General features: G+C 42.4%; 3 protein-coding genes and 2 long non-coding RNA genes across 8 annotated transcripts; 3 read left to right on the top strand and 2 right to left on the bottom strand.

The window, feature by feature from the left end:
- Positions 1 to 218: 218 nt before the first annotated feature.
- On the bottom strand, positions 219 to 3,795 carry sob (sister of odd and bowl). The gene is made up of 2 exons (XM_064692710.1): positions 1,467 to 3,795; positions 219 to 931 (listed from the first exon to the last, which is right to left on the bottom strand). The coding sequence occupies exons 1-2, from the start codon at positions 3,008 to 3,010 to the stop codon at positions 502 to 504; spliced, it is 1,974 nt and encodes a 657-aa protein (XP_064548780.1). The 5' UTR covers positions 3,011 to 3,795; the 3' UTR covers positions 219 to 501.
- A 3,996-nt stretch (positions 3,796 to 7,791) lies between these two features.
- Positions 7,792 to 8,843, bottom strand: LOC135435581 (uncharacterized). Its single transcript, XR_010437388.1, has 2 exons — positions 7,935 to 8,843; positions 7,792 to 7,873 (listed from the first exon to the last, which is right to left on the bottom strand). It is a non-coding gene; the product is annotated as an uncharacterized LOC135435581 (long non-coding RNA).
- Positions 8,575 to 9,523, top strand: LOC135435579 (uncharacterized). 2 transcript variants are annotated; one of them, XM_064692712.1, is made up of 2 exons: positions 8,575 to 8,717; positions 8,798 to 9,523. In XM_064692712.1, the coding sequence occupies exon 2, from the start codon at positions 8,820 to 8,822 to the stop codon at positions 9,333 to 9,335; it is 516 nt and encodes a 171-aa protein (XP_064548782.1). In that variant the 5' UTR covers positions 8,575 to 8,717; positions 8,798 to 8,819; the 3' UTR covers positions 9,336 to 9,523. The 2 variants fall into 2 exon arrangements, with proteins under 2 accessions (XP_064548782.1, XP_064548783.1); XM_064692713.1 differs by having other exon boundaries at positions 8,700 to 8,717; positions 8,802 to 9,523.
- Positions 9,524 to 10,066: 543 nt separating this feature from the next.
- LOC135435582 (uncharacterized) lies at positions 10,067 to 10,742 on the top strand. 3 transcript variants are annotated; one of them, XR_010437390.1, is made up of 4 exons: positions 10,067 to 10,162; positions 10,221 to 10,321; positions 10,376 to 10,552; positions 10,614 to 10,742. It is a non-coding gene; the product is annotated as an uncharacterized LOC135435582 (long non-coding RNA). The 3 variants fall into 3 exon arrangements; XR_010437391.1 differs by having other exon boundaries at positions 10,224 to 10,321; positions 10,376 to 10,656; XR_010437389.1 differs by having other exon boundaries at positions 10,376 to 10,654.
- Positions 10,743 to 16,272: 5,530 nt separating this feature from the next.
- Positions 16,273 to 24,096, top strand: LOC135435603 (myb-like protein AA). The gene is made up of 4 exons (XM_064692751.1): positions 16,273 to 16,448; positions 21,770 to 21,909; positions 23,533 to 23,631; positions 24,017 to 24,096. Exons 1-4 carry the CDS (start codon positions 16,273 to 16,275, stop codon positions 24,094 to 24,096), a joined length of 495 nt encoding a protein of 164 aa, XP_064548821.1.
- Positions 24,097 to 24,431: the final 335 nt, after the last annotated feature.

Below are 24,431 nucleotides of genomic sequence, written 5' to 3'. Positions count from 1 at the left end.
TCAGCCAAATTATTAATGATCATTAGGTAATGATTTGTTTTCGAAGTTCTTAAATAGGGATGAAACTGTTGGGGTTTCATTTTCCATCTTCTTTTGCATGATCATTATTAACATTGAGAGGGTAGGTTATTGACTATTGTGATCCAAGTCTAAAGAATAAAAAAGTTATTTGTATAGGTATTTCTATTAAACTATATCATTTATTCGATAGTACGATAAAAGTCCACAATTTACTTAATTCTCTAGATAGTAAGTATATCCAAATAAAGTCAAACTTTCGATATATATCCATGTTTCAAATATCCAATAAATTACCAGCTAGAAATATCATTAGCTTAACCACAATTAGTCACAAGCTAAAAACTAAATTAAATGCTGTAAGCTGAAAGCAACTTAAAGGCCACGAGTACGAGCAACACAGATCAGACACATTGTGGAGGGATTCGAATTGTTGAGAGCTGCAAATGAGATTTTGAGAACGCTTCGTTTTTTGAAAGGAGCTCAATCGCTGACGGCAACCAGGTCTCTGGAGGTGGCTGAGGCAGCTGCTCCGGAGCCTGTTGGGCTGGGCAGGACCATCGATAGGCCCAGATCGGAGCTGGAACCGTTACTGCTGCTGCCAAATAGATCACCCAAGCCGCCGCCTATGCCGCCCGTGGCCGACAGATTGTGCGTCAGACTGTGGCGCCTCAGATCACAATTGCGCCGAAACACCTTGCCGCATGAGGCACAATTGTAGGGCTTGATGTCCGTGTGGGTGAGTAGGTGCGTCTTCAGGTTCGAGCGCTGATTGAAGGAGCGATTGCAAACGGGACACTTGTGCGGCGACTCCTCCATATGCAGAATCTTGTGCACGGCTAGCGTGCGCGACTGGCAGAAGCCCTTGCCACATTCGGCGCACTTGAAGGGCTTCTCCTTGGAGTGAATGTATCTGTGGCGGAAAAGATAGAAAAAGCAGAGAGAGAACTCATGGTATTAAAAATCTTAAGATTAGTATATTCGCTTAAAATTAATACTGAATATTTCAAATCTAAATTTAAATTTTTATCTGACTATTTATAAGTCAAAAAGCTAATCGATTGTTGATTGAAAAAGCCGAAAGGTAGTAGAGATAATGCCCGAATATGCTAGATAGATAATCTATAAGGTTACCAGGGCTGAGTTACCTCAGAAAAATTAATGGAAAGAGCTTAAAGTTCTGCAAATTGTTATTTTAATCTTTATTAATTTATGAATCTTTCTCTAATTTTTTTTTAATAAAAGCAAGTTTAAACAAAACAAAGTAATCGGAAGTTTCATTAAGTTTCGTTGAGGTTGTTCAAGTTTCGTTTCGATTTGGAAGAGTTTGGCAACGTTTCGAGTAGTTTCGATTGGTATTCTAAAGTTTCGTTAAGTTTTGAAAAGGTTTCTTTTTGCAATTGGCTGGCTATTTGCCATGGCCTTGGCTTTGCTTGTTGATTTCTTACCTATGATCCCTCAGATGATCCTGACGCCTGAAGGCCTTGCCGCATATGTCACAGGAATAGGGACGTTCGTCCGTGTGGGTGCGTTCGTGGATGAGCAGATTGTAGGACTTGGTGAACTGGCGATTGCAGAACTTGCAAATGAACTGCTTCTTCGAGCGCTGGGCTGCCGCTGCCGTGGAGCCATTTGCCGCATCCTCCGCACTGCTGCTGCCGCCAGCCGCAGCCATGACGCTCAGCTTGTCCTGGTACATAGTCGCCTGCAGCGAGTGCAGCGTGGTGTCCGTTTCCGTGGCGCCGAAGCTGCTCGGATTGAAGATGAAGCTGCCGTAGCTGCTGTCCAGGTCGCCGGCCTCAAAGGACAAGGCATCCTCGCCGTCGAGTAGCGGCAAATCGCATTCGGCTGCCAACTCGGCGGCTGTGGCACAGTCCAGTGCCGCCTGCTGATTGGCCGCAGCGGCGGCAGCGGCAGCAGCAGCGGCCACAGCGGCGCTCACGGTGCTAATTGAGGGCAGTGGTGGAATGCACTTGGATGTGCTTGAGGAGCTGCTATTACTGTGGCTGTTGTTGTTGTTACTGTTGCTGCTGTTGTTGTTGTTGCAGCTGCTGTTGCTGCTAGCATTGTTGTTGTTGGTGTTGCTGTTGGCGTTGGGCGAAGTGGCCACAGCCGTGGAGTTGCTTGAGGCGCTCGAGGAGCAGCTCGACTTTAGCTCAATGCTGGCTATGTCTATGAGCGTTGGCAATGTTGCATTCTGTTCAGCATCGCTGTTGTTGTTGCTGTTGCTGATGTTGTTGTTGCCGCCGCTGCTGCTGCTGTTGTTGTTGCTGCCATTGCTATTGTTGTTGCTGTTGCCATTGCTAGTGTTGTTGTTGTTGCTGCTGCTAAAGCGAAACACATCCGATTTGCCAGTGAGGCGCTGCAGCGCCAAATAGGATTCGAGCGCCTGCAAATTGAGCGCTGCCGCTGCTGCCGAATTGGCCGGCAGCAAGGCCGCCTGCTGCAGGCTGCTGACCATGGTGCCCTGCAGCGAGAGCACCACAGCAGCAGCTGCTGCCAGGTCATTGGTGGCTGCTGCTGCTGTTGCTGTGGCAGCGGCCATTGCTGCTGCACTTGATTTAGTGGCAGCAGCGGCAACAGTTGCTGATGCGCTTGCTGCTGCTGCTGTTGCAGTTGAGTTTGTTGCTGCTTTGCCTGTTGCTGCTGATTGCGGTTGCACTTCTGTTTTTTTGAGCTGCTGCTCGATGTTTGCTGTTGTTGTTGTCATGTCTGTTTGCTGCTTGTTGTTGTTGTTGTTGCTGTTGCTGCTGCTGCTGGTGTTCTTGTTGCTGGCTGCAATTGTTGCTGCCGCTTCTAGCGCATGTGACTTACTGCAGGTCTCGGCCGCAGTCGCTGTTACTGCTGTTGCTGTTGTTGCGGTTGTTGTTGTTGCTGTTGTATTGCTTTGTTGTTGCACCGTTTGCATAGTGTTGTTGTTGTTACTGCTGCTGTTGTTGTTGTCGTGCTTGCCAGCTGCAGCAGCGGCAGTCAATTGCTTCGCTGCGTCCATAAAAAGCCCAAAACACTGATCCACTGATCCACGCACACACAGCAGGATATCGAGCCAGCACTTGGCCCGTGGGCACAAAGATGCAACGCCTGTTGTTGTCTCTGTTGTGGTTGTTGTCCGGCTATTGGTGCTGCCTTTGATTTTTTTATTGTTTGGCGCACCTACGCAGGTTGAGTGCGCGCGCCTCTTGTGGCCAGTGGCTGCTGCGGTTGGTTCGTGGCTGCTTTTTGGCTTTTGACTTTGCACATGAATATTAAAAACCACACGCCATCATAAATCACGCCTTAGTCACGCTTTCAAAAGTCATAAAAATCGAATTTGACGTTCCAAACGGCAAACAGCAACACACAGGCCAAATAAAAACAAAAACACAAACAACAACAACAAAACCAATTGGCAGCACTGGCGATGGTAGTGGAGGGGGGTAGAGGGGGGCACACTTCCAACGAGTGGATCAAATGACGTCGCACACGCGCACAGCTTTGAAGAGCTTGGCCCACAAAAGAAAACAGAAATATTTTTGTGGGCGTTATTGTCACAAACCGTTTCAATTGGAAAGTTAAAAAGCACTGTTCGAATTTTTGCAAATCTATGCTCGATCAACAAACGGCAACCGGCTTGGGAAGGGGGCGTTTATTGAGGTTAAGTTCAGCGTTTCCGTTTTGACACTTCCGTAAATAAATATGCGTTTAATTTGTGTTTCTTAAAACCAGGGGCGGATTTGTTGCTGCTGTTGCTGCTGCTCTGCGATCAGCCGTCGTGCCGTGTGCGCTGCACAATATTGGTAAAAGATCACGGAATAACTAAAAGTCCATTGCTCTGCGAGCGGCGCGCGGACCTGGACCTGCGCTCACTTGTTGCCGTTTCGCCTGACCAAAGCAGTTCTCACCAACACACGCACACACATTGACACGCACACTCTCACAGAGCACTCGAGCTCAAGCCAGCTGAGTGAGAGCAGGCGCGAGTGCAAGAGCGCAACAGACACATGATCACAAGCGAGCGATAGAGAGAGAGGGAGAAAAAGAGAGCGCTGAGCGTGAGAGCACGCGTGAGCGCAGCCAGGTGTTAGTAGGTGCAAACGAAACACGTTTTGTGCTTGTGTGCTAAGTGTGGCCCATCTCTTGAGCGCGCACCCACACACACACACACACACACACACACACACACGCACATCGCTGCAGAGAGCGCGATCACTCTCACACACACACACACACACAGAACATGCTAACCGGTTATTGGCGCTCGCAGTTGTTGTTAATATGGCAAACGCTTATTTTTGAGTGGGTGTTCTTTCGCAATTGCTTTAGGAGTAATCGCTGCGATTGTTGTTGTTGTTGTTGCTGTTGTTGTTGTAGAAGTTGTTGCTGCGGCGCACATAATTTGCCATTTCTTGTTTGATTATTTACTTAGCTCTGCAATTTTGTTGTTGCATTTGTTTATGAGTTTCACTTTTCTCATTTCTTTCTGGTTGTCATCTTTCTCTACATTTTGCTATATTATTTTATTTTATTTTTTTGTTAGCAATTATGTAGTATATCTTTATTTGTTTACCCAAATTCAGGAATACAGCCTGTTTGACTGCGCCTTTCGAGAACTTGCTTGAGAATTCAGACAAATCGTTGATAGCCTTGAGCGATAGTTAAAGTCGTTGCTTGCACTTGACGTTCGTAGTCAGGGACTTGAATCGAGGATTGGCGTAGAATCCGAATAAAAATCATTTCGAATTTATTTATTTGATTGCTACCTTAATTTAACAACTAATATAGTTACTAATTTTGATTGCTACGTTTACTAATAATACTAATACTAATATTGTAAGTTAGTACATTTTATTAACAACCATTCAAAGAAATATTTTGTATATTATTATCTTGCTCTTAAAAGTCGAGAAATTTGCTCAAGAAACGGGATTTCGATATCGACTCTTATCGCTTGCTTGGAAATCGGACAAGTTATCGATCATCAGAAACTATGGACCTACATATAACTCCCTAGCATTTATAGTATCTGCGATCGACGTGTTTAAACATACGAACAGACGGACAAAGAATATATACACTTTATTTGTTCGGAGATGCTACCTTCTGCCTGTTACATGCATTTGCACAAAACCATTATACCCTTTTTACCCATTTTTAATGGGTTGAGGGTATAATAAAATAATTACATTGCAAAAATAGTGAGAGCTCCACTGAGAGCTTCACAAATCTGGATTATAAACTAACGACTGTAATTCATCATCGTAATTGTCTCCTAAAGGTGACACTTAATTGTATAGCAGTTGTGATATGTTTTCTTTTTTTCACAGTATACATTTTCTCCCATTCCCAAAGGATTTATTTTCCTTTACACAACAAGTTTCGCTAGGGTCAAATATTTTAAGGGTCGTATGAAAATGTACTAAGAATTATGGCTAGTGACTTATTTTTTGGGTTTTCAAATATTTCTTACAGTGTATTTACCTGCTAGCTAGTGCCCATTAGCGAACGCGTTGATTTCTTGGGCCCTGGGCGCTACCCCCAACGAATGTGTGTTGCACACCAGCACCTGCCCCCTGGCAGCTGCAGCAACAACTCATTGGAATAATTTTGCTCGCACGCCATACCAAAGCACACGCCCCACAGATGCAGATGCAGATGCTGTTGCAGTTGCCGTTGCAGTTGAAGTTGCAGTTGCAGTTGCCGTTGCTGGGAAAGGGACAGGGACAAGGACAGAGCCAGAGTCAAAGCTGCAAGTCCAACGCCCAGAATTGAGCACGACCGAGACGCGAACTTGGGATTGGAGCTACACTTTACGTCCAGGTTTTCAACTGTCAATTATATCTGTATGCATAAAGCTTGACTGTGGGACTCACAGACTCGGAGCTGCACGGATGCTCAGATATGCGCAGAGGCCGCTTGAATTTTAATGCGCTAAACGGCGCAAGTAAATGACCAATAATCATGGGAGCTGCCTGCTCCGGCTGCCGGTTGGTCAGCTCCAACTCCAGCTCCAACTCCAGCTTCAGCTTCACGTTTGCAGTCGGCGCTGCAATTTATTTTTGCATTAAATTGCAATTTGGCCTCGGATTTGTGGCTGCGGTTGGAGCAGAGGGGGCACTGCACAGTTTTCTACCATTTATACAGATATTATCATGATTAATAATGCACAAACATGTCATACGCTCGTTTCGTGTGTGTTTGATTGGAGCGCATTAGGAGCGCGTCTCGTAATGATCGGCCACAGAGCAGCAGGGATCACCAAGCACCAAACGGTTGGGGCCAGTCCAGTAAGGAGTTTTGCGGATTGTGGATTACCGTCTGCAGAGTCTGTGCTCGTCCCACGGTAGCAATTATGTCGCTTAGTGCGCCCAAACGTTCGCTTATGATGATCATTGCGGCGTCGGCGCCTTCAAAAGATTAGCGATCGCAGCGACTGCATTCCAAGGTAAACTCCATGGGGCTTTCGTATTGACACAAGCTTCCTTTAAATGGCTCTCCTGCTTCCTCTTTCCCTTTCTCTCTCTCCTCCCCCCCCCCCCCCCCTATCACGCTCTCTCTTTCTCTCTGTGTCTCGCTCTGGGGCAGCTTAATGTCGTTATATTTCGATAGTCGCGCTTTTAAATGCGCGTTTCCTGTGCCGCTTTGTCAGGGACACGATCGACGATCAGATCCACATCCAGGCTGAGGCTGAGGCTGCGTCTCAAGGCAAATGGTACATGATTTCAAATATCAAGTACCAGTTTACATATAGAACGCTCGGCCCTAGCAAAAACCAGTCAATCCGCAAAACTCTTCGGACTACGTCTGAGTCTGAGTCTGAGTCTCAGTCTGGGCCTGGGCCTGGGCCAGGGTCTGGGTCTGGGTCTGGGTCTGGGCACGGGAATGCCTTGCAGCCTTACACCATCTGTCACAGGGAAAGGCGCGCATTCAGATCGGCAATAAGAATGCGCTAAACTTGATTCCTTAACGCTGTGCGCGCATGCGTGGGCTGGAATTACATGATCACGATCAGCGATAAAACTTGATGTTGTACATAGCAAGCAACATGCGCGGCAGCGGGCACGGGGACAGAGACAGATACAGGGACAGGGACAGGGACATTACCAGCCACAAGCGGACAGAAACTTCACTGAAGATCATGAGCCAAACAAAATGTCGCAAAGCCCTACAAATACCCAGCTCTGTAACGCAGGTTGAGGATCTGCTCGAAAGTAACGGGACACGCACTTAATCGATCGCACATTTCTACGACTTAAGATAAAAAAGAGAAATGATAAATAAAGAGATCTCTGCATTTAATTTCAAAGATGCAATAACAACAAAATCATTTCTCACATATTTAAAAAGAAATTAAAATAAAATGGAAGGAATACCAACCAGAGGGGAATAATCTGAAAATTTTAAGTTTTCAATTAGAACTTTGGATTAAATAAATTCCCTGTCAACTTGAAGAAATAGAAGACCAATAATAACAGCTAAAGACTCAAAATGATAAATATTAATTATCTTAGAAGTTGTTTTTAAAGCGAAACTTATTTACAATCATTTAACTTACAATTTTTACAAAATTCAACGCCTTTTTTTATACCCTGAACCCATTAAATATGGGTAAAAGGGGTCTTATGTATTTGTTTTTTAAATAAAGTTAGCTGTAGCAATATTTTGCAATATCTCTTCTTAAATTCCCGGTCCACAAATTCAATTCACATTCCGCTGCAGCGATTTTCGCATTGGCTACGTGATCGAAAACGATTATCGCTCTCTCCTGGGCATCCACCATAGATGAACATTTTACACTTCTTTTTTTTTGGATAGTAGGAATACCTAATATGGTAGGCATAGCAATCCCCTGCTACTTCTGGTTCCTGAAGACATCGATCTAGAATAAATGTTAATAATATAGTTTCATGTGATGAAAGAGCTATTTTGAGTAGTTTTACCAACAGCCTGGACAATGCCAACAATGTAAATGGAAAGGAAAATAAAAATTAGTTTAACAAGTCTCATGATATTCGACGATAAATTAGATACTTACAATGGATCGCATATTTCTGCCACTTATATTTCCCAACATTTAACTGGAACTAATTTGTTCGCTTCATGGAACTAATGTATTTAGACCACTAAATAAAACAAATAAGCTACATTCTCTTTCCGTAAACAGCCAGTATTTAAATGAGACATATTTCAATCATCTTGTTTGAGATTGGCAGTTGATCAAGATCATGAATATATAGATATTTATTTGATGAATTATCGTAAAAGTCCCTATTTTAATTGCAGCCTCACAAAATTTGTTTTAGGGAAGCAAAAAAACTTTGACCCGAGCAATGCCGGGAAATACTTGCTGTTGTTTTCCAACTGAAAGTACAAATCTTCTCCAAGCTCCACATATTTAAGTCAGGCTCTTGATAAACCATGGGAAATGCGCGATATTACAAACTCATTGTACCTGGGTGGAGCATAGAGGATAATGGTAATGGATAGACAAGCTATGTCTGAAATTTGAAAACTTGGCCTGGTCACAGCCGGGTAAGACACTTTCATACAAATGCATACTCCTTAAATTAAGTAGAATTTATTGCATCAGGGTAGCCTTGATATTCCTGTTGTGAATTTCATGCAGGGCGACAATGGAAAGCCATTCGCAATCATTGCTGTGACTGTGATTGTGAGAAGTACATTGAAAAGTTTAAAGTTTCAAAAAATCAAGAAGGATTCTGGTAAATATTTCATGTGATAAATATGAAAATATATTCGTTTAACAAAAAGGATACGGACTTTGTGCACGAATTTGTTATAGAAAGAATTGTAAAGTCCTCGCCATGGAGCCTCCGAAGCGTAAGGCTCACAAGAACGCGGTTATAACAAATCTTTTACGAGCTAACCCTGCAAATGTAATCCCCATAAAAGTGCCAAAGACTAGGTCGATGTACACACAAACAGAGGCGATAAAGGCAAATAGTTCGGAAGATGTACTGCGACCCAAGGCCAAATTGGCTCAGCAGGAGAAGGGGCCGGTACTCAAGGAGGACTCTCCTGCCGGCGATGGAGAGAAGCGACTCACCAGGAATAAGGCCTGTCAGACCCAAAAAGTTTCGCTAAAGCGCGGCAAGCCAGATACGCCGATAGATCCACAAAAGGCCACGATGCTCAAAAGGCGAAAAATGGCCATTGACGTGGATAAAGCTCGTCTCAAGAAGCTTTTAGATGAGATTAACAGCGATCCGCCGCCCAGTTGGCACAAGGCCTCGATCATGTGGCTAGATGTGGACGTCTTGGAGCGTCGCATCGAGGAATTTGAGCAGGAGGAAGCCGCCAAGAAAACTGGGACAGCTTAGCAAACGGAAGAGAACATAATAAGACGATCAAATTCAATGATACCTTTATGACCTACATAAATTGTTTAGTTAAGAAATAGTACTTAAGCATCAATAGACATATAGCCTTGTTACTAATGTTAATTACCAAAAATATTATTAATAATTAATTTTATAATAAAAGAATATATGTACATGATCAGGATGAACGGCTGATTCGAGCTATTCTTTTCTATCAGTCCGTCTCGGAACTGAAATTTGAAATATGTTTTTTTATAGATTTCGATCCAGCAAGCCAGTAGATTGGTCTTCATGATGTGCAATCTTCGAAGTCTAGTACCGAAAAGAAAAAGACAATATTATATTATAATATATATTGAGTACAGAGAACTTTGGCTAGAATAGAAGATTTTATCTTCTGTTGTCGTCATTTAAAATATATTTATATCCCTGGACAAGTTACACGATTATTTTCAACACGACTAGCAATGAGTCTTGCTCTAACTGAGCTACATATAAACTGAGTTTTACTCGCGCTCAGGAAATTTCAGCTAGATCAGAAGTTGGGAGTTGCACGTTTTACGTTATTACCCGGTAGAGTTTCATCTGGAACTACTGAAGTACTTGTGACCGATCGGTTATATATTTACATGAAATCTTCTGGAACTAATTTGCAATTGGCTACGTTTGCTTTGACTTTAATTATATTTCAAGCCCCAGATGTGAGCGGATTCTATTCCATTCCAAGTACATATCTCTGCACTTTCTCAATAAACTCGATAGAGAACAGACATGAAAATCGCGACTTTTATTTTCCTAGGGATTGGAATTGTTAGAACTGTAGAACGGTAGGAATAATCTTTTCGTATGTGGATGAACCCATACCTTAAAATCTTCCATTTCAAGGAGAACGTTGTTTTGAAATTGCCTAATACGAAGACTGTCTAAACTGCCAATTGAACGAAAGACAAGCTGAATACCCTGTCCTTCCAGCTGAACCAGAGCGTGTAAGACCCATACAACCCACCCAGATATAACTACGAATAATACTACATTGACAGGTATGCAACCTCTAGAAAGTCCGAAGATAGATGCATCTACAAATGCTACTACATTGAGTGAGCACATACCTCCAAATTCCCAGCTACCAACTGATGTGCCAACTTCGGGAAATCCAAATGAGGCCACAAATGGCACAATAACTGAGAAACCTACGGAGGAGAACGAATGGAGGGATGGTTAGTATTATTGCATTGGATTTGGATCATGTGTCAGTTATACCTAACGCTTGTCTCCTAGAACGTTGTTGTCGCCCAAGTGAGAGGAAAGGCCTTTGTAAGGTTCCAGAGTACAGGTGGACTTATAATCACGGCGAGTGCAAGAGGTTCCGTTTGGGGTGGATGTCCCAGATTTCCATTCCTTACTGAAGAGGAGAAAGAAAAGTGGGAGAGTACTCGTTAATTTCCGTATTTAGTCCAATAAAACCATACTTTTATTTTATTGAGTCTATTTAACATGCGACTCTCAGAATTCTTTACCTTGTTTTCAATGTGGGATCCCTGTAAATGCCCTTTACCTTTGTGAATGTGATTTGTCGCGTCAAATTATTGATTGCTGTCTCGTAATTTGATTTTGATTGTTGGGCCGCTTGTCATCTTTCCGATCGAGGTTTTAATCTACTTTGATTTGGCACGGCGCGGGGCAGCCAAAGAAAAGTAAAAGTCATAACACACATATATGGCAGCGATAAGATCGCCTATCGACGATCTTGGCCCTGGTCCCTGCCGACCCGTTGCCATTGTTTGGCGTGACTTTTTATTGGTACGAGTAATTACCAGGGGCGAACGCCCCGGAGTTCCCCGTTCCCAATTCCCAATTCCCGGTAACAGCCGGCAGTGGCAGCAGCCGCCGTTCATTAGCCGCAGGCGTTGCCGCTGATTGGACCAACTAATCCCTCTGCCGGTCCCAGACGCTGCCGTCAAGATTAGGCGCTGCCTCACTTCTTTGTCTACTTCTTCGCGTTATTATCATTATTATTCTTATGTTTAATTTTTATTTTTATTTTTTGTCAGTTCAGTTTTCTGTTGAATTCGTTGGCCTGGTAGTCGATTTTGTGGTTACAATTAGTTCTTCGGTATTTTGCCTTACAACTTTTTTAACGTTTTTTTTTCTTTCGGAGCTGTGACGCAGATCTCTTATCGTTTTTCGTGAGGAATTGACATATTCACTTGGTAATATGATCTATTGAAAAAGACCTCGGGCCTTGTGCCGGCTGTTTTGAAGGTTACATTTCTGTGTGACAAACAATGGAGGAGAAATCATAATTACAATGGATTAGGAAATATTAATATTTTGCTCTTTGATCTGCGCCGTTCGTCAATTTTTGGGCTCAGATACTTGAGATCTCTCGTTGTTGTTGATATTATTGTTGTTGTGTATTGACATGGTTCTCGAGGCGAGTGAGCAAACAACAAATGAGTTGGCGCATGGTCAAAGATCTTAAGCAAACAAAAGTGTTGACGAATTGGAAGATTTTGGAGTAGGGAATTGTTATTAGAAAGACTCGAAAGGCTCTTGTGACTTGAATTTGATTTTCAATCAAAGTCATCTAACAGAAACATAAGCAACAGTTAAATTGATATTCATGGTACAGGTCTTGGATTAGGTATGGTTCTTTAGAATAGTGTAACGAGAATCAGTATGTAAGTAAATTAATTTCCTGCATTAAGTTTTTGGTCATTTTTGTCTATAGCATATTTGCTAAGCTCTTATACTCCTTTTCCTTTTTGTAAGTATCTACTAGGTTTCGTAGTGTTCGTCTATAATTTTCTTAATTTTATTATTCAATCCTGTTCCAATTGCATGCTGTCTTTCCTTTTAGCTGTTTTCTCTAGACATCTAATGCCTGGCCAATTAAAACAAATTCTCTAAACGCCAATCAAATTAAAATGTTTAATTCATTTCAGTTGCCAATTTTGAAATGTTCTGGCCCCGGTCGAAAGTGATTATCTGCCAAGGAAAACCGAACAATCAACTAACCGAAGTCGAACAGTGTGAATGTGAAACATTTCTGCCGCCCCTGCTCAAACATTCCCTGAATGATTTGGATGCCTTCAACCAGAAACAACAGCAACAACAACAACTAAAGCAACAACAACAATCAACTAAGGACGGCCCGAATTCAAATCGAAGCCATCTGGCCAAGAGCGTCGTGGGAATCAGTTCAATATAATTTGCATGGGCAAATAAGAGCCGAGAGAGTGGTTCGGGCTCGATTGCGATTCTGGGGATTGCGAATGTCAATTAATTGCAAACAAACCGAGTAAAAAATTGTAATGAAACAACTTTAAAAATACAAAAAAAAACAAGAAAACAACATCAATGGAAAATTGTTTGCAATTTTCTCGCTGCTCAGAAGGTAGAAGGAAGTGAACGACGACTGCCGAATTATTGACTGGCTGCAGTCACTGACTGACGGACTGACTGACGGACTGACGGACTGACTGACGGACTGACTGACGGGCTGACTGACTGACTGATGTGAGTGCACTCAGCCCCCTACTCGAAACACTCACCAACTGAGTGACAGCCGCAGCATTTCGTTGTGCATCGCTGACCGTTTGGAATGGGCATCAGCCGCTGTGGACATGTGTCCGATACCGTGCTCGGAATCGGAATTGGCATCGGCAGCGGAATCAGAATCGTTATTGGTATTGGTTGGCCGAATGGGGCGCCATTCGTGCTCACTGGGCAAATGCTCGTCTCGTTTGTTGGCCAAGAGCCTAAATGGCCAAATCGATGCACGCGATTTAACGTCTCTCTGATTGAGCTAATGACAGAGGCGACTACGTGAGAAAGAAATAAATTTCAATTTCGCATTCGCATTGGGTCAACATCGACACCAACAACGCCTCAAATTGCATTTACACACAACTGGGATAAGATATCGTATCGTATCGTAATCGGCCCGCCCTAAATGACATACATAGGCTTTAAGTAAGATAGACGGAAAGAAAGAGAGAGGCAATCGGCTGCCGGTTTTAGCAGCAGTTGCAAATTTAGGCATTTATAAAAAAATGCTTAGGAATTGAAGCAGAATTTGTAGTATGAAATTCTGGAATAGCACATGTTAATTCCTTCACAATGAGCATAAGACAATGAAAAGTAATGTTTATTTGCATACTGTCCTCTCCATCTTTTCACCTCCTAGAAGATTTTTAGATATTTGTCTATTTGAATCATCTTTATGTTGAGACATTTTACTTAAGTTTAGACTATGATATTTGCATGCCATCATCACTTGATTACTTATCTTATTTTTTTAAGTATATATATATTCTTATTGGAAACTATCAACCCACATTTTTTGATTAGCAAATAGATCTTCGCCTAAGACCATTGTCTCAGCCTTAAACCTCCTTGTTCAATTGCCTGAATAAAAAATGTCACTTAGACAATAACTGATTTTTGATAACATACTCCAAATGCGTTTGTTTTATTCTAAAGTTTATCCTACATTTAACGACTATTATTAATGGGATAGGTTACTTAATAGGTGACTCTTGCTTTCCCTGAGTTTGCCTACAATCTTGCAGGATCCATATCCATTCCAAGCCCTACATTATTACTAGCCGGATGTATAATGCAAAATGTGTAGTATGTGGTCTAAGCTACCGGTAGACTCGGCGATCAGCTTTAAGCCCGATTGTGGTGGGATCATCCACCCCCTATGGTGCGTTATGATTATTCTATTGGCAACTCATTTCCTGCTGCCTGGCATTCGGCATTCACTTTCAATTTCTCAGGGCTGTTGTGAGATACGATGGCACTCGGAACACAAAGCGAATACACAAATTAATATAGGAGGCTGTCTGGACCGGGAAGGCCTTTAATCATTTTTAGCTGCGCCTTGCCAAAGTAGAGCAGCGCAACGGCAGGAAGAGTCCAGTCCAAAGCTGTAAAGCGTGGCAAATATACGCTTAATTGGCTGTGTCCCGAGACTTCCCAGCTCCAAGAGTCCAGGCTGCGGTGCAATAAAATGCAAATTAAACGAATGGAGGCCGGGTAGGCACATTTATTTACTTAGAACCTCCTGCTGTGCTTCCGAATTAAGTTTAAGCCCGGAGGCTAAAAATGCAAAAATGAGTTTTACTAATTTCTTAACTTGCAGCCAACTGCTGCTGCATGATGGACATGCCACAGCGGCAAGCGGCGAGGGGCAGCAGAGTTCAGGTCTTTTCTCTCCTCCATTCTTTGGAGTAGTAACTGAATCTTAATCCTTGCATAAATCGATTTTAAATGAGTTTCTTGCGGTCCGAAGCCATAATCAAAATTCTACTGGCGCATGCAAATCTGCTGAAGCGAAAAACTGGAGAACTCTGCCGGTTTCTGTTTTCGGTAGCGCACCACGAAAAAAAAAATCCATGGTCACTCCCACCTGACTGCCGAAAAAGCGCCCGAAGGACGACAACGACGATGGAGACGATGCTGTAGCCGAGCTGAGACGCGTCTTCGGCATGCGTTGAAAGTGGGGCGTGCGCCGTTTAGTATGCAAAGTGGCCCATGGGCTGTACCCCGACGGTACCCCGACGGTACCCGACGGTGCCTCCTCCGTTGCCCCCGCTTGCCAGAGCCCCCCTCGGTTTAAAATGAAAATGAGTTATGACTTGGACTTGGCATACGGCCGAGCGTCGGCCTCGACTCGTTTGCATATTTTAGGCCACCGTTTAATTAAAGGTTCCACAATTTCTGAACATTTGAAACAGGGCACGAGCACGAGGGTCTGTCAAGAGCTCGCGACTCGCCCATAACACTTCAGCTCTCGAAGGCTGAAGACTCAAGACGCTGCGGCTGCAACAACTGGAGCTGAAGCCTCCAGCCTGAAGTGTGTGTGTGTGTGCGTGTGTGTATTGTGTGTGTGCAACGGCGGCTTTTGTGCGCTCAAGAACCTGCCAGTCTGTTCGGGGGTCCCTCTCGCTGCCGTGAAGTAGATGATTCTGGCCCTGTTATTTTAACGCATACACGCACTCCTTACTCATATCGTGTGATATTTCAAATCAATAACCATAACTTTGGGCCTCTAAATAACTCTATTGTGCGGCGCTCAAGTTTTCTCGGAACTGCTGGAAAATACACTTTATAAAAATGCGATCGATCGATCGGATCGATTGGATCGATCGCATCGATGCTGCGGGTGTCGTCGTCGCTGTCCACAGCAACCGCCGCCTCCATTCTGGGTGGCTTCACAATAAAGCTGAGACAGCTCTTCTGCCCGATCTCTATTCATTCCCCCTCTCTCTGCGTCTCTCCGTCTCCATCTCAGTCCCTGCTGTAGAAAGCGCAGCGGTAACTTCTTCTATCTATCGACTATTAGCGCTGCTGCCTGTTGTGCATTTTATTGTTCCTCCACTCATAATTTATACGCAGCGACACCTTCTACTCGCTTAGGTGCAACAGAACCTGAACCTGTTTATCACACGCATTAGATCGCAACGCAATGCCATCAATTCTTTTTTTTTCAGCTGCAGCAGCTGCTGCTGCTGCTACTCAGACGGAGACGCCACAAAGATGCACCTTTATATAAGTCACGAGAAAAAAAAAAGGTAGAGCGGGGACTCCGACTCCGACTCGAACGACTACGAACAACGCCTTTTGTTCGCTGCTCTATAAATTCAAGTGGATATCAATAATAAATTTCACTAATTTCTGTCATTCCACTCAAGAGCTACAAGCCAACAGCACAGCTCGAGCTGCTCTATGAGGCACAGGCACAGCCACAGGCCCAAGCCCAGGTCCAGGCCCAGACCTCGACAGCGGCCCGAGTCTGAGTCTCTCTATTGTTGTTGTTGCTGTTGTTGCTGGCAATGTTTGCTGCCTGTAAGTCTGTGTGTTAATGTCTTGCTTTTAACCACTTCATTGTTCGGGCGTCAAAGGTTAAGAGTCTCGCATGTTGTTGTCCATGGCTGTCGCCATCGTTCCCGCTTGTCTGCAGCAGCAGCGGCAGCAGCAGCGGCAGCAGCAGCAGCAGCAGCGCCGCCAGCAACAGAGCCGCCAGAGCCAGACCATATACGAGCTCGCCCTCGCCCTCACCCCCGCCCTCGAGCGGGCTGCCTCATCGACAGATACAGATACAGCGTATACCTTGCGCTTTTGTAGTTATTTTTCTTGATTTTTATTATTATATGGTTTTGTTTCCAGTTTTGTTGTTGTTGTTGCTGTTGTTGCTGTTGTTATTTATCTTTGTATTATTTTCATTTTTATACACATCATTTGATTTCATTTCATTTCTCGACTGCTGCCGTTGTCGTTCCTTTTGCTGTTGCTGTTGCTGTTGGGTTTTGCTTAGTTATTGTTGTTATTCTTTAAAACGCCTCAAAATGCAATTGTTGCGCATCCATTCAGCTTGAATTGTGAATTGTGTTCGGTCTTGTGGATGGGTCTTAATGGGTTCGGTTTACAAGCATTCGAAGCGATTGTCAAACAAAATTGATGAGCTTGGGGTGGTTATGAAGAGAGAGAGGGTTGCCGGGATATTGGAATGAAATCAGATCGATCAAATTAAATTCAATCAATTAGAGAAGTTGAATAAAGATATGTTCATATATCATCACAGCTATCAATTAGGATATTATATATAATCTGAAGTGTTGCAAATGATTGAAACATATCAATTTATAAATAGAATTATTCCAACAAGCAGCAAATGATAGTAACTGGTCTCTTGTAAGAAACTTTTTTTTTTAACAAATATTTCTAAAAATGTTTTAATAAGTAATATCTCTCTGACTGTTTAAAAAAATATTTATAACGATCAAATAACAAAATAAATAATAAATAAAACTATTTCTACAATTGGTTCAATAATCTTATATTTTCTACACAATCTTTTCCAGCCGCAGTAGCTGCATTAGTTCGGTTTCTTCAATAAGTTTGCGATTAATTTGTTTCAAAGTGGAACAATACATTAGCAAATCATGTTCCATACACAAAACTCATATTTGGGCACCTTGAGATGGTTTGCTGTTGCCCGACTGTCTGCCAAGTAACTACAAATTGTGTGTCGAACCGAAGCGAAGCGAACCGAACCGCACCGAATTCCCCTTTACTCGATTTCAAACTGGCTGGCAAAATGACGAAACATTTTTCCCATTTTCGGGGTTTCGTTTTATTTTATTTTAGTTTTATTTTTTCTTCTCTCGATGCCATAAACAATGGATTATCTAACCACTTTACAAAGTGCGTGAAAATACTGACAAAGCGCAGGCACTTGTGAAGGAGTCGGAATCGCATGGAAACTCAAGACCATTGTCCCCTGGCCCATTGTTAGACAGCTGGATGATCACAATGCCAAACAATTAATGCTGCTTATTGTTGTTATCGAAGCGCTCTCAATTTTCCAACCATCTCTGCGTGGATATGATGTGAAAGTATTTTTATTGATCGGAGCTGAGCTGAGCTGAGGGGAGGAAAAGACAAGGAACACTCGACAGAAGTCAATTCTAATCGAATTGTTTTCTAAATAGATGGCAGGAAACTTATTCCATGGAACCGCATTCAATAGTTGGCCATAAATTGTGGGAATCTGTGCGCCAAGGAGACTGCTGCTAGAGAGATCTGCTTTATGATGCCGTAAACGAAAAAAAAAAAACTGAATCTGCAGCAAAGTGAAAAATTACCTTTAGCGCTCTTAAGCGCAGCCACTAAAACGTTTAACTTGGCTCTCGAGACTAATGGCTGGAGCCAATTTGTATACGGTCTTCTACCGCTACGGTGGACTTTTATCAAAGTATTTTCGGTGCTTCGCATAGCCATAAACATATTGTTGTTCAACGGTTTGTCGGCTGTCTGGTAATTTTGGTAGCATCAGGCATCCAAATCCAAATGCTGCTGTTAACTCTCTGCATGTGAAACGTTTACGTGCTGGCATCTACCCAGCTGTCGGTTCATTGCGCACACACACACACACACACATTCGCACACAGGATCATCGACATTGCCAATCCCCACCGATCACAGTCCCCTCCCCACCCCCATTCAAAAACCCCAAAGTTGCCGTCTCGGCTCAAAGAAAGGTGCCCGCAACTCTCGCTATACGCATTCTTTTCCTTCAAATTACAACATTATTATTATTGTTGTTGTTAATATACCCTGTACCCATTTAAAATGAGCAAGGAAAAGGTATTCTGGTTAACTGCAAAAGTATGTAACAGAAAGAAGGTGGTATCTCTGACCACATAAGGTAAAAATGTTAGATATATTCTTTGTCGGCATAATTTGCCAATTGGTTTAAGCCATATCCGTCTATCTGTTTGACTGTCAGCTCAGAGCAACGAAATTAAAATGTCGATTATCAAAGGTTTCAATGTGATGGGGATAATGCTTCGCTGTATAAAGTGGGAAGGGTATGTGATTGTGTCTGTGTATTTTTCTGCATTAATTGTTTTTAAAGAAGAGGAAATTCAAATGCATGTGAGGGCCGCTGGCTATAGGGTAACTCGTATTCGCGCAATCCCGACTAGAGGAATCTTTTCTGTTCTGGTTGTTGTATTCGATCCAAAGCGTGGCTTATGGCAGAAGTTGCTGTTGTTGTTGTTGTTGTCCCGTTTGCTGCCTGCCAAATCCTGAGAAATTTGATTGAAGTTTAAAAGGCTTAAAAGCGCAGCCAACTACCAGTTCGAAGTTCTGTACGATTTCAGTTGCCATTCGTTTTATTGCCGGCATTATCAGCCCTCATCGTTTGTTGTTCTTTCGTCTGTTCGCATCGGCTTGCGAATTTGAATACTTAATTTTCCGCTTTTTTTTTCTTTTTCTTTTCTTTTGTATTTATGGTCTGGACGAAGAGCCATTAAAAGGTCATAGTTCACGCGCGTGCAACGGTCGCAATGTGAGAAGTTTTAGTTTGGCTTTTGATTACGGATTGACAGAAGCTATTGGCAACTTTCACAGTTCAAAGTTTTTCTTTGCTTCATAATTGAAATGATTGTTTGTGAAATAAAGTGAAAATATGAAAATTGAATTAATTCACATTCGACTGAGCACTGTATTCCCTAACTTCGCACTGCAAACCTGTTTTGGATTTAATATATAATAAAAAAATAAAGCTTGAATTTTACTCAAGTATCTTTGTGTATCCTTTAAAACGTATCTTGCTCAAATCTTGAACTCTAAATTTCTAAATATATATTATTTTGTCTAATATCTTTTGAAATGTATGTCAGGTATTACCCGGCTTTGACCGTTTAAGTTTAATCTATCACCTTATAGATTAACTTGCTGGTTAGGGATTTCTTTGCCTTGCCGTATTTGGATTTTCTTTGTAAAGACTCAATTCCCTTAAGATATTCTGATTTAACTAGCCGCCGCTTTGATCTCGTTTAGATCAGTATCTGCGTTAACTATTCTTCTCGGATTTCCACACTTTTTTGTCTAGATTTTATTCAATTCTCACACCATTTTATTCCCAGTGCACTTGTTTCCTTAACATGGGCGGCCCGCCGGGAAAACGACCACATCATACGATTTTTTGGTTGTTTTGTTGTTGTTGTTGTTTTCCAACCATCGTTTGATTTATGCGCACCTCCACATGAGCCTATATATCACGGCCCGCTTGTACTACGATATATCACATCCGTATCCATCAGCCATGAAATATTGCGGCTCCTAGCGTTCTTCCTCTTCCTTTCCACACATATGCCGCTGTCTCTGTCGCACTTTTGATGGCTCCCCCACATGGCACGATAAATTCCACGCCCGATAATATCGTCGGCCACACAATGGCAAATGCCGATACAAAATTTATAGCCCACCCGGCCATAGACAACGACAGCGCGCGGACATGGACCCATTGAAATGATACGAAGGTTGTCGCTGCCTCCGCCCGCCTCTCGTCGACAAACTCATCCACATTTAAGTTTTGTATATTCTTTATACTCTTCGTTTTTTTCTCTTTTTTGATGGTCAATTAAAATGGGTTATTATGGGTTGGGTGAGGTGCGATATATGTCGATATATAACTATGGCGTTTAGAAATCTTTTTTTTTTGTTTTGTTTTTTACTTTTCTGTACTCAATAAAATACCGTTCTTTTACGAGCCTTATGACATATAAACCTTTCGATTCTAATGTGTGTTGTGGCTCATTAAACTATAAAAGAAGCTGAAGAACTTCTGCATTGATATCTGTTAGTTGTTGTTGTTGTCATTTCACAGGTGTGTGCGAAGGAGTCGCAGCTACAGTCGAACCAATAAAGTAGTTAAGTGCCTTGGCTCTGGTAGCCAAAACGCTCGAAATGGAAGTTGCGTGTCGAGCGCCTGAAATTGGGACTTGGACGCTGCGCAAAATGACGACCATCTGCGGCAGGAGCAAGAGCAGCAGCAGTAGGAGCAGCAGCAGCAGCCGCATCGTCATCATCAGTTAAATGAAATGATTGAAGCTGAATTGAAGTCTTTAGTCAGCGGAACACGCAAGGCAACAATTGGCTCTGGTCTTGGGGCCGCTTAGGTCCGAGGGGGGCTTGCTTCACTGATAAGCTGTCAGTGGTAAGCCATTGGCTGGTCAGTGATCCGTGATCCGTGATCCGTGCGCTGGCAGTCGCTTCATTAATCACAACATGATGCAAATTTCCTTGGAAGACGCAGCAGCAGCAGCAACAGCGCCACAATTTGCATGCCCAAATTGCGCATACGCCGCATTGACCTCGCGTAGAGTCCTATACTGTAATGTGCCATATCACTAATTTATGAAGCCGGGACTGATTCCATGCCATGCTGTGTATTGGTGGGGCTGCAAAAGCTCATCAGAGCAGCAGCAACTCCGACTCCTACTCCTTCTCCGACTCCGACTCCGACTCTGACTCCATCTGTGTGCTCGAGTCGGGATCGGTTTGAGATTTTTTTTATATTTTTGGCTGGGAGTTGCTGCTGTTACTGTTGCTGCGGCGGCTGCTGCTTGGAATGTGCAGCGTCATTATTTTTATGATTGTTCAGGTATTCAAAATGCTCTCGGTGCTTTATGAACTCCGCTCGAGCGCGCTCGATCCGCACCATCTACACAATATTTTCTTTAGTCAATCGAAGTTGTCGATGTGACTTTTATATGCCACTCAAGCGTTGTTGTTGCTGCTGTTGTTGTTCTTGTTGTTGTTGTTGTTGTTGTCTATCAGCGGTGCGGGTGTTAAAGACCACTGAAGACAATTGTTATTTTTAATATCATTGTTGGCACATTGCTGTTGTAGCTGTTGCTGTTGCTGTTGCTGTTGTTACCGTTGCTGTTGCTTTTGCTGTTGCTGTTGCCGTTGAGAGCATTCACTGTAAAACTCATACAACATCAACATCAACATACAACACTCAGTCATACTTGGACTCTGACTCTGGGTCTGTGTCTGTGTCTGGGCCCCGATTGTTATTGTAAGCCATGTCTAGTGATATGATTTCATATTGTGCTTTGCAGCTTTTTCAGACTTTCAGAGGAGGCCGCCGACGCCGACGACGGCGACGACGACGCCGCCAACGTTGCCAGTTGCCCGAGCCCTTCGTTGCGATGCGGAATCAATGTAGAAGTCGCCCAAGTGCAGACCTGGGTCTCGCTCAGGGCTTCAGGTCCGAGGGGTCGCAGCTCACAGGCAATGAGAAAATAATTGAAATTGTCTTAAAAAGTAATGTTACTTAAAGAAGGTTTTGTAATAGGGGAAATAAAGGAAGAAATATATAAAGGAATTATAAATGTTTTTCAGCTTTGATTTGTATCTAAATATAATTGAGTTTATGCAGACGATTTTCTATATTTTATTTAGATTATTATGTTAATATTTAAATTTATGTTAGATTTACTTGAATAATTTATTTAGCATTTTCACTGCCTATAATTAGATTTTTATATGCGTTTGGTGATAAGCTTCTTATCAAGTTCAAATTTCATTTCAATGTTTAGGCAGTTCTTCATAGTCTTGTGTCAAAAATAGTTGTATATTTTTTCTTTGTGTTAATGATTTTTTATATTATTAAATTGTATATTATTCGCATTAATAAAATGAAAACTGATAATAAGCTCTGTGTAAATATTTATACTATAGCACGTATATTTTTTTGTGAATATTATAACTGCTAAATATTTGTCTAATTTCTTTCAAATTAAATGAAATTTAATATAACCAACTTTTGCATAATTAAATCAATTTCCTAGCGGCACAACAATTTTCGTCTAGATATATATTACATCAACATTTAAATAAATTTATCGAAATACAAGATATTACTTTATTATTTAAGAATTTGAGCCTTAAATATGCTGGCATAAGCACATATATTTTATTTAAATCAATAGTGTATATTAAAATTAATAAAAACCGTTATAATGAAACAAATTTTAAGAATAAGAACTATTTATTGACAAGAAGGTAACAATTTTGACAGTAATCCGCCCAAATGCTGCGATGATTTTATTGCTTATAGTCACTTTGTTATACGCAAATATTTAACTCAATTAACTTAAATTACACTTAACTTTGATGACAAATTGTTAATCAAATACAAATAAAAATGTGTTGAGCCATTAATTGCTTTGACAGATTTGTTCATTTTTGCAATGACATTAAAAAAGAATTCCAAACCTGGTCAATAATTGAAAGCTGGGAACCACATGAGATTGTATTTAATTTCTAATTCCCGATACACGCTTTCACACAACATCTTGTGCAGTTGTTCTCTAATCAGTTGGATCTTAAAAACGTGTTTAATTTGTCAACTAATCGTCGACACATCATTGTGAAAGCCATTAAGCCATAAAATAAATACGAAATATAAAGCTTTAAATAGTGCCACGTTTATCAGGGGCTAAAACAAAAGTTGGGATCAACTATGCAAATCAGGCATTAAATTGGAGACCACCCGAAATTGAAATTGAAATAAGAGCTAAAAGCAATTTGCATTTGCATTGACGAGCATTAAAGATCAACTGGCATCAGACAATGGGACGACATGATTTGAATACAAATTCCAGCTGGGCTAACACAAATTTTCGCTCAGTGTTTTAATTAATTGTTGTGTTGATTTAGTTGATCATTGAAAACGCCTCCGGGCTGAGCTCTGCGCTTCGTATTTTATGTGATACAAACGCATAAAAATCGCTGAGATTCAGTAATCAAAAAAAATTTAGACATTCTGTCGCTCCGGTCAGTGCTGATAAACCCGAGTTGTTCGCTAGCAATGAAACTGCCCACACAGACGACACAAAGTGGCAACAGGCTGCCGATGATGATGCTGATGATGCTGATGATGATGATGATGAGGATGATGATGAGGATGATGCTGTTGGTGGTTGCCGTAAGTTGTCCAACTCCCTTGGACCCGCCACAGACCGCAGCCACAATTATCAAGTGTGAAAACCAGCGAATAACAAATTAAGCGAGTGATACGACCGTCAAGAACTTCAACTCCAACTCCGACTTCAACTCCGACTCGAAGTTCAGCTGGCGAATGTATTGAATGTATATGGACAGGAACCACAGCACAGCAGAGCAGAGCACAGCACAGCACACAGGGAACACACACCAGCACAGAGTGAGAGGAGAGTACTCCGATATCAGTTTTATGGGTGGCCCACATGTCGAGGGCCATAAAGTAGAAAATTATCACCTTTTAAATTGAAGAATCCAAACAAATTGAAACGGATATCGTGTTTAAGTGCTATCGACATCACTTCTATTAGCCCAGGCCAAGGAAGATGCCGATGGCAATGCCAGTGACAACCCAGCCCAAGTCCAGACACGGTTACATGACGCTCCTTAACAGCTAACCCTCGCCTCATTCCTTCCCCCCCTCTCTCTCTCTTTCTCTCTCGCACAAACACACACTCTCGGTGTGCGACAAGCCAATTAAAAGGCATAAGAAAGAGAGGGGAAAAAAAACACCAAGAAGAAACCGCATCGAAATGCGTGGGTTTGAACTTGGATCGTGATCGGGTTCGGTTTCGGTTTCCCAATGGAAGCCTGGCCCATTAGCCAAAAGGTGTAGGCTGTTGTGTCTGCGTGTGTGTGTGTGTGCTGGGCATCAAATTCCCAGCAGGATGCGTTCGCTATTTGAATTGCTGGACAGTTGGACACTTGCCGCAGTTGGCAATTATG

Source organism: Drosophila montana, unplaced genomic scaffold (assembly GCF_035044405.1).
Source record: "Drosophila montana isolate Dmon_TW-CO22-7 unplaced genomic scaffold, ASM3504440v1 contig_3639_1, whole genome shotgun sequence".
NCBI lineage: Eukaryota > Metazoa > Arthropoda > Insecta > Diptera > Drosophilidae > Drosophila > Drosophila montana.
This window is presented reverse-complemented; position numbering and strand designations above follow the sequence as displayed.

Coding starts and splice junctions, on each gene's coding strand:
- LOC135435579 (XM_064692712.1), top strand. CDS start 8,820: ATGGAGCCTCCGAAGCGTAAGGCTCACAAGAACGCGGTTATAACAAAT.
- sob (XM_064692710.1), bottom strand. CDS start 3,010: ATGGACGCAGCGAAGCAATTGACTGCCGCTGCTGCAGCTGGCAAGCAC. Junction 932..1,466: donor GATCATCTGAGGGATCATAG/GTAAGAAATCAA, acceptor TTTCCGCCACAG/ATACATTCACTCCAAGGAGA.
- LOC135435603 (XM_064692751.1), top strand. CDS start 16,273: ATGGCTGTCGCCATCGTTCCCGCTTGTCTGCAGCAGCAGCGGCAGCAG. Junction 21,910..23,532: donor GGTCTCGCTCAGGGCTTCAG/GTCCGAGGGGTC, acceptor CTGCCCACACAG/ACGACACAAAGTGGCAACAG. Junction 23,632..24,016: donor TGATGCTGTTGGTGGTTGCC/GTAAGTTGTCCA, acceptor CACTTCTATTAG/CCCAGGCCAAGGAAGATGCC.